The sequence below is a fragment of the Danio aesculapii genome, chromosome 2 (genome assembly GCF_903798145.1).
Source record: "Danio aesculapii chromosome 2, fDanAes4.1, whole genome shotgun sequence".
Lineage (NCBI taxonomy): Eukaryota > Metazoa > Chordata > Actinopteri > Cypriniformes > Danionidae > Danio > Danio aesculapii.
In genome coordinates this window covers 30259396-30279471 of record NC_079436.1, presented here as the reverse complement: position 1 = coordinate 30279471, position 20076 = coordinate 30259396, and the positions used below count along the sequence as shown (strand labels likewise).

General features: G+C 34.7%; 2 protein-coding genes across 3 annotated transcripts; both read left to right on the top strand.

Annotated features, from left to right (window-relative positions):
* The first annotated feature begins 4914 nt into the window (after positions 1–4914).
* Positions 4915–6666, top strand: LOC130234903 (probable G-protein coupled receptor 141). The gene is made up of 2 exons (XM_056465239.1): positions 4915–4931; positions 5268–6666. The coding sequence occupies exons 1-2, from the start codon at positions 4915–4917 to the stop codon at positions 6136–6138; spliced, it is 888 nt and encodes a 295-aa protein (XP_056321214.1). The 3' UTR covers positions 6139–6666.
* A 6904-nt stretch (positions 6667–13570) lies between these two features.
* Positions 13571–18188, top strand: LOC130236252 (serine/threonine-protein kinase pim-2-like). 2 transcript variants are annotated; one of them, XM_056466919.1, is made up of 7 exons: positions 13571–14094; positions 14757–15056; positions 15259–15356; positions 15457–15507; positions 16206–16587; positions 16671–16847; positions 17056–17189. In XM_056466919.1, exons 1-7 carry the CDS (start codon positions 13707–13709, stop codon positions 17187–17189), a joined length of 1530 nt encoding a protein of 509 aa, XP_056322894.1. In that variant the 5' UTR covers positions 13571–13706. The 2 variants fall into 2 exon arrangements, with proteins under 2 accessions (XP_056322894.1, XP_056322902.1); XM_056466927.1 differs by lacking the exon at positions 13571–14094 and adding an exon at positions 17277–18188 and having other exon boundaries at positions 14669–15056; positions 17056–17185.
* Positions 18189–20076: the final 1888 nt, after the last annotated feature.

Sequence of the window (20076 nt, the reverse complement as noted above, 5' to 3'; positions counted from 1 at the left end):
ATTAGCCCCTTGGTATATTTCCCCCCAATTTCTTTTTAATAGAAAAAGAAGATTGTTTTTAACACATTTCTAAAAAACAAAATAGTTTGTTTTGCAGACTATCAAAAAATAAAGTATTGCTTAAGAGGACTAATAATAATGACCTTAAAATGGTTTTATAAAAACCTTTTATGCTTTTATTCTAGCTGAAATGAAACAAAAAAGACTTTCTCCAGAAGAAACAATAGTATAGGAAATACTGTGAGAAATTCTTTGCTCTGTTAAACATCATTTGGGAAAGATTTGAAAAAGAAAAAAAATCACAGGAGGGCTAATAATTTTGACTTCAACTGTATACGATGGCCTAATGTCATCCCTTATTAGAGTCAATCTTGTGTCATTGCTTTTTTCTGTATGCCAAGTAATTTGTTTCCTCAGGCCCCTTCAAGAGGTCAATAGCTATGTTTCCATCTAAAAATGCGAATTAACTTTATGCACAAAACTGGAATATCGCATTAAAGACATGCGAATACAGCAGCGTTTCCATCCAATGAGTCAAAGCGAACAAAATCACTTCCTGACTAACTGGCGCCAAATATTAACAGTAAAAATGGAAGCAAGAGCAAGCCATCATTAAAGTAGATAAGCATTCTTTGTGCATGTGTGAAGGAGACTGCAGATGAATTTCACTTCTGATTATCTCTGATATTTGTATGGTTGACGCCTATTTATTGAATAAAAAAAGTATGGAATGAACTTCAAGATATACACTACATATGAAATCCGTACCGTCTATCTATATATTAAAAAATATTTTTCAGTTTAGAACAGTGCATGTTTAAACAATTGATTATGGTTTATATTATTTTTGTGTGTCTATGATAGTGTTTTCCAACCCTGTTCCTGAAGGCACACCAACAGTACTCATTTTCAACCTCTCCCTAATCAAACACACCTGAATCATCTTATCATAACATCAGAAGAGACTCCAAAACCTGAAGTTAATGGGTCAGATAACAGAGACATCCAAAATATGTACTGTTGGTGTGCCTCCGGGAACAGGGTTGGGAAACACTGGTCTATGTGATATGTATGTTTTGTAACTTTGTCCTATGCTGCCTGTCTTGACCTGGACTCCCTGGTAGAAGAGATATTGTATCTTAATGGGTCATTCCTGGATAAAAAATAAAAATAAAATAAAATAAAATAAAATAAAATAAAATAAAATAAAATAAAATAAAATAAAATAAAATAGTAATTCAATAAAACTGAACATTATATGCCATTAAAAATGTTTTGAATTTAATTTTTTTGTTTTGAATTTGAATTTAATAACTTTAATATTAAACACCTGAATTTAAATTTGAATGTGTATTTTTTAAAGTCAGGTTTTTAGACGTATTTTTTAACTTCAGATTTTGTTCACACGTGTGCAAATGGGATCTGGAAATCCTCGAAAATGCTGAATTGTAATATATTTTAATCTAAAGGTTTGAAAAGTGCTTAGATTTCAGACAAAGTACTTGGAACTGATTAAAAATGTACACATTTTGCTTTCATAATTTATTTTTCCAAATAGTTACCATTTCCATATTCAAAACAAATGTCAAAGGCATTTAATATTCAGTTTTATTAAATTACAATAGTTAATCATTCAAATTAAGACAATTCAAATTCAGAATGTTTTGGCATATCTTAAGCTCCATATGAAAGTGGTTTCTGCTAATGAAACTGTAAACTATCTTCAGTAAACTTTCTTTAATCAAATCTCTTGACTCTAGGTCTTCTTCACTGGACACACAGGTCATTTTTGAGTTAAAACTGTCTGTTCCCCAACAGTAGATTTTTGCTGTACTGAAAAAGAAATGGAGCATATCGTCACCAGGTCACCTTTAGCTAATAATTAAAGAAAAGTCAATAACTTTTTTTTTTCTTTTTTACATGCATGACATAATGGAATTGTTCAATTGTGCCTCAATAAACATTAGCAAAGTTATGGTACCTGAACCAGAGAAAAAAAAAACTTACCTTGTTTTAGTACATCAAAAACTTTTCCTTGTATTATATTATATTATATTATATTATATTATATTATATTATATTATATTATATTATATTATATTATATTATATTATATTATATTATATTATATTGTATTATATTATATTACATTATTCATTCATTCATTTTCTTTTCGGCTTAATCCCTTTATTAATCCGGGGTTGCCACAGCAGAATGAACTGCCAACTTATCCAGCACATGTTTTACGCAGTGGATGCCATTCCAGCTGCAACCATTCTGGGAAACCATCCATACACACTCATTCACACTCATACACTACTGACAACTTAGCTTACCCAATTCACCTATACCTCATGTCTTTGGACTGTGGGGAAAACCGGAGCACCCGGAGGAGACACACACGAACGCGGGGAGAGTATGCAAACTCCACACAGAAACGGCAACAGACCCAGCTGAGGCTCGAACCAGCGACCTTCTTGCTGTGAGGCGACAGCACTACCTACTGCGCCACCGCATCGCATATATTATCGCATTATATTATATTATATTATATTATATTATATTATATTATATTATATTATATTATATTATATTATATTATATTATATATAAATCTACATTTACTATGCTGCATAATCTAACCATAATAAAAACATAGCCTAATGATAACCTTTCTTGACCATCATAGCAAGCAAAAGACTAGAAAAAGACTATTAAAACCACAGATGAGTGTGTGGATAAAAATATAGATGGGAAAAAGAAAGGAGGAAGACCAGATTGAGAAAGTAAATATTGCAATAAAGCTCTCTAACTTCCTTGTGCATTGTAAATCTTTAATCTCTGCTAGCAATAACAGTTGAGAGGTGTTTCCTGAAAGCTCTGGAGGCTGGCCGTTTGACACTGACAGAAGATTTACACATGAACTGACAAGCTGACATCGCATTCATCTTCAGCACTCTTGGCACCAACAGTAAATGGATAAAATGTCTCCGTTATAGCAAGCCGCCTGCCTGCTCCTGCTGAAGGAATATTGACATTTGATTGATGCTATAAAGGTAAAGTATCTTCAATCATGCCAAACAGAATTACTTCAGTTATTTCTAAAATAGTTGTAGTGTTCTGCAGAACAAACCTAAGCTACCATATTTAGATTTAGAAACGGGTGTTTATAAAAAAGATGATTGCCATTGAGGGTCTACTTTACAAATTTAGGTGCAGTCTTGACTAAAATGATTCATTTTGATTTATTTTTTCTCTTTTGTTTTTTCCTTTAAGTGTAAAAGGTGTTTAAAGGCAGTGCAAGGGAAGTATTTTGAAACTTCTGCTTCTGCTAATATTACCTCATGTGAAAGAACCATGCAGTTGAGCATATACAAACAAGACTAATCTTGTCCATTTCACCCTAACAGGGACTGTGTGATTAAAATATTGAATCACACACGTTCCTTCCTGCTTTATTAGGGGTCACCACAGAGGAATGAACCGCCAGTCTAAATATTAAATATACAGAAATACATTTCTAGAGGTTTGGAGGAAAGATGATAACTCTGCATTGTAAAAATAAATCCTGGTTGTCTTAAATTTTTAGGCTGAATCAAATTAACCTTATGAGTCCATTGAATTATGTTAAAACTGCTTAGATAATTTATAAAATTAAGTTAGAACATGATGAACTTAGTTTATTAAGTTACAATGAACTAAAAACATAAGCTGTCATGACTAATTGTTATGACATATAATGTTTTACATTGTAATGGTTACTGCATTTTTACTAAAAGAAATGTAAAAAGTGCATAAGTTGTATTATATTTCACTATATATATATATATATATATATATATATATATGTATATATATATATATATATATATATATATATATATATATATATACATATACACGTTTCTTAGAATTTGTTTTGTAATATATTTTAATATTTACAAATATATATCAAAGACTTATTAATCTGTATCAATTATATTTACAGTATAAAAGCATTTTAAATGCAAGTGTCAACTTTAGTTTTTCATTTTCTAAGGAAAGTAGATAACTAAATAAACATAAAGACAGTAGCTTTTGTGAAAACATCTAAATGTGTGTGAATTATTGTTCCATTACCCTTTAGCATAACATTTATACTTACTCTGGCCTGTATTTATTATTTTATATTTATTATATATATTTATAAAATATGCATAAAAGGTGGTGATCATATTAAAAAAATACTACATGTGAAATGAGGGAAAGCGTATTGCTGACAAATAGGTAAAAGCTACTGTTTTGAAGGATTGGGTATAAATATCAGGCCTGTAGCCAGCCTATTGGATTCTTTATGTCTCTAAAAGTGGACCTCTTTGCAGTTATTCGCCTCATTTTCCTTTAAATTTTAGTTTAAATATTGCATTTTCGTTACCTAATAAGCACAAATTTTTGCAGGATTAGCTTGTCGGACATTGATCATAACTATATGCTTTTAAGGCAACAAAATTAGTTTTTTTTTATTTTTAATGCAACAAAAAAAGTGTTTACCATAATATTTTACCGTGAAGTTTTTGTTTTTTACAAATGTGCATTTAAACTGTAAGTTATTACAGTTTTATAAATAATGTAATGAGCTTTAAATTTTAAATAAAAAAATTCTGAACAAAAAATAGGAAAATATGCTTGTTTTTAAAATACAAATTTATTATCATCCATCATTAAAAAAAAAACAAACGAATCTGTTCAAATTAAATTAAAAACCATTGGCTATAGGCAAATAACAAACTGGCCAGTTCATTTCCTCAGTCAGAATTTGTCCACTTGAATATTTAAAAACTAAATTAGTCTTAAAACCTTCTTCTATCGATTATTTTCCCAATTTGATGGCACATTGTCAAAAATGGGACAAATGAGCTTGGAGCCAAATTCTCGATGTTTGTCAGTGTGGGGTGGGTCTTTCGAACCACCCGAACCCCCTAGCTACAGGCCTGAATATTTAAAGTTACAATTAATTCATATTTTTGGGCTGCACTGTGATCATTAAATAAAGTCTTTTAATATTCAAATTGTTCTTGTTCTAAATATGCCTGACAATATAGAGTATATCATACTAACTTTATACACAGTACTAAGATATACAAAAATGACTTTATTAACTATTTGAGTTATATTTTAGTGGTGCCGTCTGTAAATAAAAGTTTAAATGCATGCTAGACTATAACTATGACTAACTACATAATATATCATGCTACATATTTTTATTTATGTCTTTTTATTCAATGTAGATCTTCAAGCATGAACAACACCACTGGATTACCGGAGGACTTCAGAATTGCTCTTCTGGTTTTATACATATTCATCTTTCTCGCCGGAACCCTGAATGTTTTACTGATGTCCTGCATGCTACAGGTCCAAAGTCGTCTCTCTTTCACCAAAGTATCTGTGATCAACTTAATAGCAGTCCACGCAATTTTCCTCCTCACGGTACCATTTCGAATTTACTATTACGCTTCAGGCACCTGGGCTCTGGGCATAGATTTCTGCAAAATTGTCAGTCTTATGATCCATGCCCACATGTATCTTGCGTTCATCTTCTATGCTATCCTTCTTATCGTGCGTTTTCTAGAGAACTGTGAGCTCCAGCACACGCTTGAGTTTCATCGCCTTCTTCATGCCTTGACTGCAAGCGCAACAGTCTGGTTGGTCATATTCGGCTCTGTGTTTCCCGCAACTTTAGCAAACTATGGCACCTTGCAGAACGATTCAACTCACTGCTTTCATTTCAATAATGAAATCACGATTCCTGCTGTGAAGACATTTAACTATATTATTTGCATACTAGTGATTCTGATTTGGTGCGTGCTGGCATCATTCCAGGTTTATTTTCTGCTCTATGTGTTTAAGACATTTGGGAAGTCCATATATCATCGTCAAGAGTTCTGGGCACAGATGAAGAATGTCGTTTTTCTGTCGGTTATGTTTTTTTGTTTTGTGCCCTATCAAGGGTTTAGAATTTATTTTGTAAGTCAGTTTGATATGAAAAATAATAACATAAACGAGGTATTTCTTGCTGTCACTGCTTTTAGTTGCTTCGATATGATTGTGTTTGCTGGAAGAGATATTTGCAAACTTATCCATTTTAAAGGGTTGTTTTAAATTCATATAACATAGCGTCTGTGTTGACTTCATGTGTTTCTGGATGGTTCCTGAAATAGTGTGAACTGATTTCCATTTCTTTTCCTTTGTTTTGGATTGTTTAGTATGACCTGTTGATTTTTTGATTTATAATAACATTTGTATTAAATCTACATAGTATTTATTTGTGCAAGACATGGACACAGTTTTTATATTTATATGGTGGTCAAGTCTGTGGGACCCGTTTTCATTTTTTTTTTTTTCAATAAAATTGGTACAGTCATTATTATTTTCAATCTCAGACTCATTGACGTTGGCTCATTTTCTATGATGAAGATAAATCAGAGCGCATTCTCAATGACCACACACTTCAATTGTGGATGTTTAGGTCCACTAGACCCAAGGTATAAGTAAGTGTGAAAATTGTAGGTGCTGGGTACCTTATTGTTTTAATTGAATTCCATGTAAGTTTGTTGCAAATATTGTTTCAAAATAATTTACAAAATGTGGACATTATTGCATTACAATCAATTTAAGTTAATGTTACAATCAAATATGAGTTATTATATAGAGGCATTGTTAACCTTCATTTTATAGCATATAGGTTACGTCGATGTGTATAAGTTTAATAAAGTGTATTTATGTATTAAGTGTATGTGTTGTACTTGAGGGTTGGCATCATCTCTTCACAGGTCTTGTATCCCATCAATGCCGCTGCACACTTTTTAGAAGCCTTGGGATGGGCACCACCAGGTTGAAATACAGAACAAAGAAAATAATTAGCATAGCTGTTGTTCATGATGTATTTGAACAAGAGATATTAAATGTCAATGTGAAAAAGCGCTATAAATGAAAATAGGAGTTATATAAACAAGCATAGAAACAAACGTAAAAAGCCTGTAAGTATTTCTTACAAAATGTCTGGTGCATTAGTGGTGTGTCCATGCATGGAGTACATGCATCATACCGTTATGTGATTCGTTGTGTGTATAAGTTACTAAAAAGATAGGTCTTTAGTTTTGAACTGAGAGAGTGTGTCTGAGCCTCAGACATTATCAAGAAGGCTATTTTAGAGTTTAGGAGCCATAAATGAGAAGGCTCGACCTCTTTTAGTAGACTTTGCTATTCTGAGTTTTGAGATTTTAAAGAGTGAGTTGGGTGGTAGTGAGAAAGAAGGTTGGTTAGATAAACAGGAGCTAGATATTTAAAGCTTTAAAGGTAAGACGCAATATTTTAAAATCAACATGTAACTTAACAGGCAACCAGTGAGGAGGATAAAATTAGGGTGATGTTGGTCATATTTTCTTGACTTAGTAAGCACTCTGGCAGTTGCATTTTTATTGTTATTGTTTCCTCCTTGTCTGTAGATGCAAAAAAAAGGCCCAAGATGCAAAGTGCAAAAAGTACATATGTTCCACAGTAAAACTCTTCCCCTCATGTAATGTACGGGCTGGCATGTAAAGTCAGTCTGTTCAATGGGTCTGATAGGACAAAAAACAAGTAGAACTTTAAGTCATATACTGTATGTGAACTAGCAAAGTTAAATGGTAGATATTAACCATAAAATGCTGTTTATATTGCTTGCAGTTAGAAGGGATTAAGCATCTGTTGAGTATTTCAACACACACACACACACACACACACACACACACACACACACACACACACACACACACACACACAATAACAACAATTTTTGGGGTTTTTAATTTGATAAAATATATACAATGGCTGAGTTACATAAATATGAACACCACACAAGGGTTAAAGCTAAAGTATCTATTCTTAGTTCTACATGAATTTGTTGTTCTTGTACTTGTGAATTCAGTTTTTTTAAATATGGAAAAAGTGTCAAATCACCACTGATAACACCAGTTCAACAGAGTGATAAGGTCTGAGTGTGAGTTCCTCATACCATAACAGTATTGTTAACCATAAAGTAGCAACTCATGGGTATCACAATAAAATAGTATTTTAAAATGTGTAAATAACACTATGAAGTAAGCAGAGCAATGAAAATACAGTCTGGTTCAGTCAGGGGCGTAGCAACCGGGGGGGATCCGTCCCCCTCACTTATAGAGACAGACCATTTAGAAACAGGTGATTAATAATTATATGAACATATGATCTCATACAGCCGTCCCCCCACCTTTAAAATGTCCGCTACTGGACAGGTCTAACTAATGTATTCTTTTACACAAAATGAATTTAAATGAAATAAATGATGACCTGGAGAAAATCTGACCTGCGCCTGTTTAGAGAAACACCTGTAGGTGCGCTTTTACAGCCAAACACACGTAAAGTGCAAAATAAATAAATAAATACATATTTACTTTAAGCATAAAACATGTGTACTGACTATTCTTCATCTGCCAAAAAAGTCATCTAGTCATGTTCAACTACACGATCTTTAGGCTAATATGAAGCATTTTGTCTTAATTCCTCATTTTTACTTTTATTTCTTTATGTATTTCTTTAATTTTATTTTTTTTAAAATAGCCCAAGTTTAGATGGCTACATATATACGTCTATTAGACGGTGAAATTTGGGCTGTCAGTGAAAATCTAATAGACGTCTAACCATAGCCCAAGATTAGACTAGACGTGATTTAGACGCCTTTTCAACGGCTACATATATACGTCTATTAGACAGTGAAATTTGGTCTAGGTTAAATAAGGGTTAAATTTGGGCTGTCAGTGAAAATCTAATAGACGTCTAAGTACAGCCCAAGCATAAACAAGTCATCAAAATTTCAGCTAATGAATGATTATGTTTGTTATATATATAAACATAATTATATTTAATAAACAACAAAAATACACATATACATATCAACATTTTTGATCAACAGGTTCTCAAAAATGCAATCCATTCAAACTAATTAAACAAAGCTTTTATTAATGAAAGCAACATTAACAGTATTAAAAACATTAAACAATACAAAATAAATATATATAAAAATGTCAAAGTTATGACAAAACAAATAAGATAAAAACTAAGATTTTTTTTCTGTTGAACACAGAAGATATTTTGAAGAAAGCTGAAAACCTGTAAAAAACATACCATGGAAGTACAGGTTATATACCAATGGTTACAGGTATTCAGCTTTCTTCAAAATATCTTGTTCAACAGAATAAAGAAACTCAAAGGCTGTTATTTTTGCTTTAGATGCACTCAAAATTATTCTTGTAGCTTAAAATATTCTGATTAAACAACTAAAAGCATGTGGTCTGTTTTGAGGATGTTTTAGCAATTTCTCTGGACTTTAAACAAGTTGGGACCATTGCTGTCTATAGAGAATGAGAGCTCTCAGATTTCACCTGAAGTATCTTAATTTGTACTTCGAAGACAAATCAATGTTTGGTACGACACAGATAATTAAACGTTTTCATTTCTGGTTAAAAAAACCTTTTAAGTGTACATGAACCCAAAAAGTCCATCTAATCTATGTGACACTCAGCAGGTTCTGCAAAACTTCTACACCAACATCTGTAGGTCTGTCCCCAGGACCAGCATCCTCAGCCCAAACGATAAAGATCTCCACTGTTGTGTGTGCATTTTGAGATTCAGCCACTTTCAGTCCTGCAGAAAAAGGAGAGAAAATACTGAGATGTGTTGCAAACTCAGTCCTGTGACTGTGAGATTTACAAATACATTTATGAAAGGAGGGTGGGTTTACACACTTACCACATATTCCTTTACAAGTCTTCATTGAGGTAGATGCACACACTCTTCAAATGCGGTAGGTCTTCAGGACACAATCACGCTTGATGGTTACGTATTAAAACTAGAAGAAAAAAAACATCTATTAACATAAAAAATAATTAGCCACAGGTTTACAGCTTAAAGCTTTTTACTTATTTACACATTTAAATTTAATTATTTATTCACTTATTTTAACTATTTTAGTATCAGTGTGTTATATTCAATGTTTCTTTAAGTCAACAGCAGTTATATGGATAATGCATAAATATTGTTTAATATTCATTCTGTGTGTTTGATGTGACTCGAAAGCTTCATCCAGCTTGTGAATGCACATGGACAATCTGCATATGGACAGGGAAACCAGCAAATGTGGTCATAGTGTAAATGTTTTAGTCTAAAGTGTTTAAGCAACTCCTACCTGCTAGACTGCTCATTTTACACAGCCACACTCAAATATCTGTGGAGGAAAAACAAATAATTACAAATATTAAAGAAGCATTATAATAATAATAATAATAACAACAACAACAACAACAACAACAACAACAACAACAACTTCATAGTAATCAGCTTACTTTATACTAGATTTTACTGTGACAAGTCAAAATACAGTTACTCATATTACTAAAAAATGACATTTTCCATGACATAGTAAAGTTTATTTATAAAATATAAATCAATAAAAAATCAGAAATTAACTTGAATTGAATTTCTAAAAACAGAATTAACTTGGTGTTTGTGTTTAAAAGTCTCTCGTTATGAAATCACAAGCAAACATGATTTAAAAGCCAGAACTGCAGAAGTTTCATCTCATGACTGACTTTTTTATTTGACTTCATGAGGCAATTTAATTAAGACGACTCGCAATGTACACAATAAATGCTCTTAATCACCGAACTTTGCTTAATAAGTGTTTAATTTTGCGTGTTTAAAATGTTGTAACACTCCCTCACACCGTTTTTGTTTGTCTAAGATTTTTGGAATAAATGGTGCCTGTCCATTGATATTAGCGTAATACTATATTAAAACTCGCACATATAATAAAAAACATTGCTAAACAACATGATATTAAAGCAGATTACACTTACCTTGCAGGCCACTCGCGCTCGCAACCCTTAGCGCTACAAATTTCAAACCACAACAGCTTCTTCCTCTTGATTTCTTGGTCCATTTCAGCCGAGCCGACTCGACAAATGTGCAATACCGCCATCTATCGTGTGGATTACAGAACTGCATTGATTTTTCTTAACTGATTAGATCTGGCTTGTTTTACCGTAAGATATATGTAATATATTATAAATAAGATATATTATACCATATTCATTTTTAATTAAAAATAAAAAGGCAGTAAGTCTGCAATTAATTTTTTATGTCAATTTTGCGAGGTGGGTAAAGCCCATCTAATTCAAAGCTAAATGATGGCTACAAATAGAACATGTCACGAAATTACACCTTAACACTTACTGATAATGCGTGCGTGATGTACGCGCTGCACGGCCAAATAGAGTGAATCAGTTTAGGCTATCAGTGGGCAATAAATAGCCGGCCGGATGACGAGCCAATTCAAGGCTGCGCTTAGACTATGAAAATAGCATATATTTTTAAAAGCCCAAACACTCTATATGCGATTGACTTTCCTTACTTGAAGGGATATCATACATATCACAAGGTATTTTGCCAAAAAAAGACAGGTAAGCAATTCTCCCCTCCGTCTACAACGGCCGCAGTACACACACACACACGCACGCACGCACGCACGCACGCACGCACACACACACACACACACACACACACACACACACACACAAACACCGCACTTACCTTCATTTCTTAATACTTAATTGGTAATATATAATGAATGTAACTTTGCTGGTATTGTAAAGCTTTAATACATGTTTTTAAATTTATTGATAAATACATTTTTTATACATGTTTGTAGAACTTGACCGATCAGAGCGCCATCTTGGATCACCCCGCGCACGTCACCTCACCGATGACAAATAAATAGAACGAAAGAATGCCGTTACGTCATAGAACAGAATACAGTTCAGAATTTCCTCAGATTGACAAACGAACGAGTACAGTGAACAGTGATTAAGTGACTTTATCGACTTGTTTTGCATCTCAAATAGCAAATAACATGTCAACTGTGTTTTTTACTCGAGTTAATTTGATCATGCCTGTATTTGTCAACGAGAATCATCCGAGTGACACGATGGCTTCTCCTACAACCCCTACCATGATGAGAAGCCCAACAGGTGAGATGAGAGTTTACAAAAACGGTGTATTCCCACTTATTACTTAATAAAAAGTATAATAATAATAATATATCGCCATGTAAGGCGATTTAACGACTTAAGAGGCAACTATTCAACCTCTCGTGATTGTAATTGTTTGTGTAGCTATAATATTGTATATATATATGATTTTGAGATTGAGCCCTGCTGTCATTTTATGTACTGACATTCTGGCTTTTAAGTTTCTCCTTTCTACACAACAGAAATTGTGACTTGTTAACGTTACTGATAAAAACATTTTAATATTACTTTAATTGAAATCCTATGTGTAGACCTACAGAGTAATTTTCTTAGTTTTTGATGGTGTGGAGGAATATTTGTTATATTTTAGCAAACTGAGTGAGAATATTATATTTAAGTCTTTATTTGTTCAAGCAGGGATGAATTAATACTATTGAGGTAAAGTTGGTTTTAAATTCACACATTCTGACTTTCTCCTTAATAAAATAATAACAAAAATATTGTTTTAAATTCTAAATGGGGAAATCATATTAACCGTCAATGACTATCACCGGACAACATTGTTTACAGTCAGTTAAATAGTGCTAATGTTGTTTTGAAGTCATACTTACATGCGATTTCAGACCCAATATTCAAATTAGCATGGTAAACAATATATATTGACCGTTAAATGAAGTAATGTGCAAATATAAAACCAACTTCACCTGCATATTAATAAATGTCTATAGCTCTGTTTCTGTAACTGAAGTTCTGGAGCAAGACTTTTTTTTTTCTCTTTTCATTTGGATTTCTAAGACTGATTGTTAAATGTTTTAAGTTATAATTTACTCACAGATTTCTTAGCTGAAGATTAAGAGCAGGAGAAATTAAACATTGTAATGGTGACTGTTAAATAACTCAAACTATAGCTGGAAAAACTCAGAAAATTGACTAAAAAATGAGTTATTATAATAGTTTGCATTTTGTGTGAGCAGGAGTGAAATGTTTATTTTTGCAAAATAGTTCCTTATAAGACTTTCCCTTATGTCTAATATGGACTTATGACTTACCGAATATTTGTCAGCTTGTATTTGTCATTTTACATCAAAAAAAATGATTTGCAATTCTACGTAATTAATTTTAGTTTTCAAACATTTTCTATTATAATTGTACCTTTATTATTGTTGTTTCTTTTCTGTGATTGTCTTTTATATGTCTAATTTTCAGCAGTTTGTCTATTTTAAACCTGTGTTTAAAGAGTTTCCTAATATTTCCCTGTTCATTTCCTTTACTTTAGAAAACCCAAAGAAAGGAAGGAAAGGGAAAAGAGCCTCTGCTTTCTTTAAGAGAGCATGGAAGGCTGCAAAGCGCCCTTTCCTTTGCTGTGACTGGAACAGAGTGGTGCCCTTTGAAGCACAGTCAGATATCGACGATTTCGAGCATCTGCCTGTTCCGGGTCCCTCCAGGACCGTCGCAGCACATGCAGACCTTGAGCCGGTGTGGCTGCCAGGCCAGGTCTGTGAAGATCCTCAGCCGTTGAGTGTTCCGGGCCCCTTCAGCATCAAGCAAACAGCAGATGTGCCGAATGCAGATCCGGCCCGTCCTGAGTCCTCAACGGCCCTCACAGGTCATGTTGACACTGAGCAGATGCGTCCGCCAGTCCAGGTCTGCGACCGCCTCGAGTCGTTGGCTGTTCCAGGACCATCCAGGATCAAGCCAACGACCATTGCAGATCATGTTGACCCTGAGCAGATGCGTCCGCCAGTCCAGGTCTGTGAAGATCCTCAGCCGTTGAGTGTTCCGGGCCCCTCCAGGATCAAGCAAACAGCAGATCCGGCCCGTCCTGAGTCCTCAACGGTCCTCACAGGTCATGTTGACACTGAGCTGGTGTGTCTGCCAGGCCAGATCTGGGAAGATCCTCAGCCAATCAGTGTTCATGGCCTCTCCAAGTTTAAGAAAATGACGGATGCAGATTCGGCCTGTCCTGAGTCGCCTCCGTCTGTTCAAGACCCCTCTAATATTGATGGGACTGATGGTGAGTCCTCCTGAATTTGGTTCATTTTATTTCTGCCATCTGTTATTTTTAAGCTTTGTTGTTTTTAACGTATAAATCAGACAGTGTCATTGGTTGTACTATTGGTTGTGTATTAACTAATACAGTTCTAAACATATATGAGCAAACCCCCCACAAATCTCTTATTTAAATTAATATTTTCTATAGGATGCTTTACAATATTATATTTGTGCGTGTACATTACTTAAGTCAGTACTGAAGCCAAATCTGGAACTTATTTAACAAAATAATTACAATAATGGTTCAAAAAATAGTAGCTCAAATTTATATGTTAGGGGAAAATATTAAATAAAATTTTCAAAATTAGCAAAAATCAAAGAGAAACAAAAAATATGGACAATTTTGTTGAAATGTTGATGTCTGTAAAAACATTTTTGTAATATTTTGAATGAATTTATATGTGTTATTTTCCATGTTCTGTGATTAAAATATTACTTTAATAAATAAATCTGTTTAATTAATCTGTTTCGTTCAAATACACCAATATATATTACCCATATTCACTGAGAAATGGATAAAGACATTCATTTTCAAAATGGGGTGTACAGCTAATATGAATATGCTGAGCACTGTAGCTGCAGCTCTGTTCATGGAGATGTTTCTGTTTGTTTTCTTCATTTTAGAAAAACCCAAGAAAGGAAGGAAAGGCAAAAGAGTCTCTGCTTTCTTTAAGAGAGTATGGAAGGCTGCAAAGCGCCATTTCCTGTGCTGTGACACAGATATAGTCCAGCATCTTACACCACAACCTGAGCCAGAGCCCGAGCCAGAGTCAGAGCCGGAGCCCGAACTGGAAGATGAAGCGGACCCTGAGGCAGTGCCAGTTGAAGTTACGCCTAGAAGCGCAGAACCAGCTGACCCTGAGTCAGTGTGTCTGCCAGGCCAGCTTCCTGAGGAGCCTAAAGAGGCTTCTGGGGTCACTCTTGGTAAGTCATCACTTCCTTCTATTTTCTGTAATTCATAAATAATATAAATTAGTAATCAATGTACTCCTGCAATTCTGATGGAAGTTACTGCTTTTAGCTCATTGCATTAGATCCAGATTCAAAGGATAGGAGTCATTTATTTGATCTGTTTCATACCAGACAATCCAAGTGAATCTCCCTGCTCTTTTTCTGTGTTTTTCAGGATTTGATCTGTCTCATTTTGAAGTAGGAGACTTGATTGGAGAAGGAACTTTTGCCAAGGTGTATGTGGCATCTCACAAACGTGACAAAAGTGAAAAGGTAGAGAACTATTTTTTAAATTCAGCCAACATTTTCCTGCTGATTATTTAATATAACTAATTTGTTGACTTTAATTTAATTTCTTGTTGTTTTTCCGCAGGTTGCCCTGAAGTGGATCAAGAAGCGCAAACAGGACCGTTATCTCAACATTGTAAGTTGAATATTTCACACAACAGTGAAAATGTGCTGACCCTTTACTCATGCTTCACTTGTCCCGTACCTGTCTGGACCACTGAACTCAAACTCAAAAGCAGATATGTTGGAAAGAGGTAGCCACTGACTTCCATTGTAGAAAAAGAAAATGCTTATGAAGTCAATGCTTACTGGTTTTCAACATTCTTCAAAATGTCTTCTTTTGTTTTCAGCAGAAGAAATAAACCCAGAGAGAAGTTTTGAACACATGAATGTAGGGCTGTAGAATTAATTAAAATTCATTTAACATTAATGGAGATCAAGATGATCATTGCGTCATATCCCGGCCCCTTGTAAAGCAGTCTGCATTCATTTCTACACAAAGCTCAGTTTCACATGGAAATCAGTGAAATCATGTAGCGTGACTTTTGCAGCAAGGGATGTGCTTGATTTATTAGAGTGTCTATGATTCATTCATGTCTTCTATAGTGCTAAAGAGAGCTTGTGCTGTTGTGTGCATGTGCTCAGCCTCAGACGGACAGAACACACACATGTAGAGTCCTCTTTTAGCTTAAACTGCATGACTAAATGCTCAAATACAAGCAAAAATGTGTCAACATGGAGCTTAGTGATTACTCACTTTGTGACAAGTGTTTGTTACTGTACTTTGTCTCATTTTGCTTTGGTAATATCTTTGAAATCTGTTTTTTTTTCTAGGATGGTCATTCCACACCTGTGCTTGCAGAAGTGGCAATGATGCTTAGGCTGATGAATGCTCCGCAATGTCCAAACATCATCGGATTACATGACTGGGTTGAGAATAAGAACAATGTCATTCTCAGTCTGGAGTATGCAGAGTCATGCCAGACCTTGTATGAGTACATCAGAGAAACAAAGGACATTGGTGAAAACCAAGCACTCCAGTTAATGCAACAGTTCATCCGAGCTGTAATGTTTTGCGCTGAGCGTGGAGTTTTCCATGGTGATATACACACGGCGAACATCCTGGTGACTAAACCCCAATTAGAGCTCAAATTGATTGACTTTGGTTGTGCTCAGCAAATTACCCACAAGCCTTTCAGTAGCAGTAAATATCAAGGTGAGTTGGCTTTTTGTGTTAGTTTCTTTGGTCACAGTATTGTCTTATGAAATGACTGAATTCTGAAAATGTCTCTCTTACAGGAGCCAGATATTACACGCCACCTGAGGTTTTACAGTGTCGCGCATTCCATGCTAACCCGGCATATGTCTGGACAATAGGCATCGTTATGTATGAAATATTGCATAGACGAATGGCCTTTTATACCAGACAATCAATAATATCTGGCTGCATTCAGATACACCCCAGGTTATCTTCAGGTAAGCAGACACCTCTGAACAATCTCAGCCTCAGTGACAGAAAAAATATGTTCACGAGTAAAAAGGATTAAATATAATGGTTACAGGCACTGTAGATATTAAAGTCATTTAATTGTGGATGTTGTGTAATTTGATGTAGTAAGATTTAAACACCTTCATGAATCTTGAGTATGCAGACATATTTCACACTCTCTGTGACACTTTTCAGAATGCCGGAACCTGATTTCCAAGTGTTTGATCCGTAACCCAGTTAAACGGCTACAGTTACATCAGGTTGAAAAGCACTGGTGGTTCAATCCAACGAGCCCAAATCCTGTGCAGCAGCCAGACAAGAGGAGGTAGAGGAACACACCGAGTTTTATTTGACAGCCCTTCATTTTACTGTTTAAATAACTTTGTGTTATTTCTGATTGTTTTTCTTCATTTTAGAAAAAAACTAAAGAAGTGAGGAGGAGGAAAGCACCATTTCCAGAAATTTCACAAGACTGTTAAAGTTATTAATTACTCCCTCATGTCATTCCAAACCCAGAAGACCTTACTTTTCTTCAGTGTCAGTTCATGATGTGTGTTGATGAGAGCTCTGTCCTGCACTGTATGTGTGTCCACTGCTGACGTTTACCTTAGGTGTGCCCACGCTTTGTTTAAATCAGAGGAAGTCGCGCAGGCCTCTGGGTTAAACGTCAGCAGTGCAACACACATACAGTGCACTGGGCTCTGATGAATGTGCGGTTTGAGGGTCAGAGAGCTCTCAGATTTCATCTAAAATGTTTTAATTTGTGTTCTCAATATGAACTAAACATGAATATGAACTAAGGACATGAGGTGACTAATTAATGACAATAATGGTAATTAATGGTGCCTAGACTGCAGCTCTGCACAAGAAGTTTGGCCAGAGGAGAAATGGTCGTGCCCAACTGAGCCTGGTTTCTCTTGAGGTTTTTTCCTTCACTTTAGTCAGTTGGTGAAATTTTGTTCCTCGCCACTGTCGCCGCTGGCTTGCTTGGTTGGGACTTGCGGAGCTGCGCATCGATGGATTTGCTTTTCAGTGTTTGGACTTTCAGCAGAGACAATCAAACCACACTGAACTGAACTGAACTTCAACTCTGAAACTGGACTGACACAGTTTCAATGTTCTTCTATGTTAAACTGCTTTGACACAATCCACATTGTAAAAGCGCTGAAATGAAGATGAATTGAACTGAATTAATGACAAAACTCCATTAGGAAGTCCAGTGCTGTCACAGTTTTCTCCTCTAAAGTGTCATCAAAGATCTGCTCAACTATTGTCTACCTCATAAATGAATCTGGTGTTCTGTCATAAGAGAGACTGATTGTTTTATAATTAAGTGTTCATAATTGTTTTGTAATGAATTGTTCTTTGAATTGTTTTGTAATGAATTGTTCTTTGAATTGTTTTGTAATGAATTGTTCTTTGAATTGTTTTGTAATGAATTGCTTTTCATTAAAATCCTGTGAATCAAACTGAAGCTCTGATCATCATTTCTGTGAGTTTTCTAAATGACTCCTTACTCAATTAAAGAGATAGTTCTCCCTAAACTATTTACTCAAGTGGTTCCACACCCATGAGTTTCTTTCTTCTGTTGAACACTAAAGAAGATACTCTGAAGAAATCTGAAAATCTGTAACCATTGATGTCCATAGTAGGAAAACAAATACAATGGAAGTCAATAGTTACAGGTTTCCAGCATTTTTCAAAATACCTTCTTTTGTGTATAACAGAAGAAACTCATAGTAAGGGCTGAGTAAAGATGACAGAATATTCATTATTGGGTGAAGGAATCTCTAACAAACCAGTAGTGCCATATACTATGTTTACCATGATTTAACACACATTTGTGGAGACTGTTTAGCCAAATGGAACCACAGAGAAGGTTTCGCTATTAGACAATATGTTGTTTTACATTACAATATCATATACAGTACTAATACAACAAATAGTGTACTGGACTAATCTTTTATTTAAACAGCAGAGTTTCAGTCTGTTAAACTGTAGACTCAAACGACTAAATCTCAAATCACAAACTGAAAATAAAAGTATAAATGTGTGTGATTGGACTCCAGTGTGTGTTGGAGCTTTTCTTTATCACGGTTAAAACGGTGAGTGAACATCACACAAGTGAACTCTGTCAGATCTGTTGTTCATATATATTTCCCCCCTGGTACAGTCAAGATTGCAGACCACCCTTTGAGACTACAAATTGTCCAAACTTTGACAATCTCAGTGTAAAGCAACAGTTTTACACTTTTTAGAGCAGGGGTCACCAAACTTGTTCCTGGAGGGCCGGTGTCCTGCAGATTTTAGCTCCAACCCTAATCAAACACACCTGAATGAGCTTATCAAGGTCTTACAAGGTATACTTGAAACATCCAGCCAGGTGTGTTGAGGCAAGTTGGAGCTAAACCCTGCAGGGACACCGGCCCTCCAGGACCGAGATTGGTGACCCCTGGTTTAGAGTAACTGGACTGTGTTTGACAGCTTTACGGCTACAAGAGAAGTTCCTGAATACCTAACGTCTGCTTTTTAGAAGATACACTGCATAGCTCATTCCTGTCTGTTCTTCATTGTCCAGCAACATTACGACAAAATCTACAAAATTAATAAAGAGAAACATGTTAAATCAGTATTGAAAGAAACATAAGAGACCAGTCAATTACATTACAGCATCTTTTAGATAACCAACAATAACTTTTAAATTGATTTCTGTCCTAAATTTAAATGTGTGAATGTAAAGGAATAAAGATAACAATTGTGCTCAAAATAAATGAAATGATTTATATGTCCTCCTTGTTTATTTGTGCATCACTACTGACAGATATCTAGTCGAATGTTACTCGCAGTTCATCAGTCTTGCAGTAGCCCAAAATACATTGTTAGGTCAAAATCATTAATTTATCTCTTATGCTGAAAATCATTAGAAGTAAAGAGCATTCATTCGTTTTCTTTTTGGCTGCAACCCAGTACTGGAAAACAACCATCCAGAGTAAAGATCATATTCCATTAATATATATATATATAAATTGTGATTAAAGATATCTATAAATGATATTTTTACTGACAAAATCTAAATAGAGACATCTCAAATGACTATTTTACCGATGGATGCTCTCCCATGGGCAGCTCTGCTTGTTACATTTGGCCAGTGGAAAACTTCTGTTTGTTGGCCGGGCTGAGCCTGGTTTCTCCAAATGCTTGTTCTTCACTTCTGTC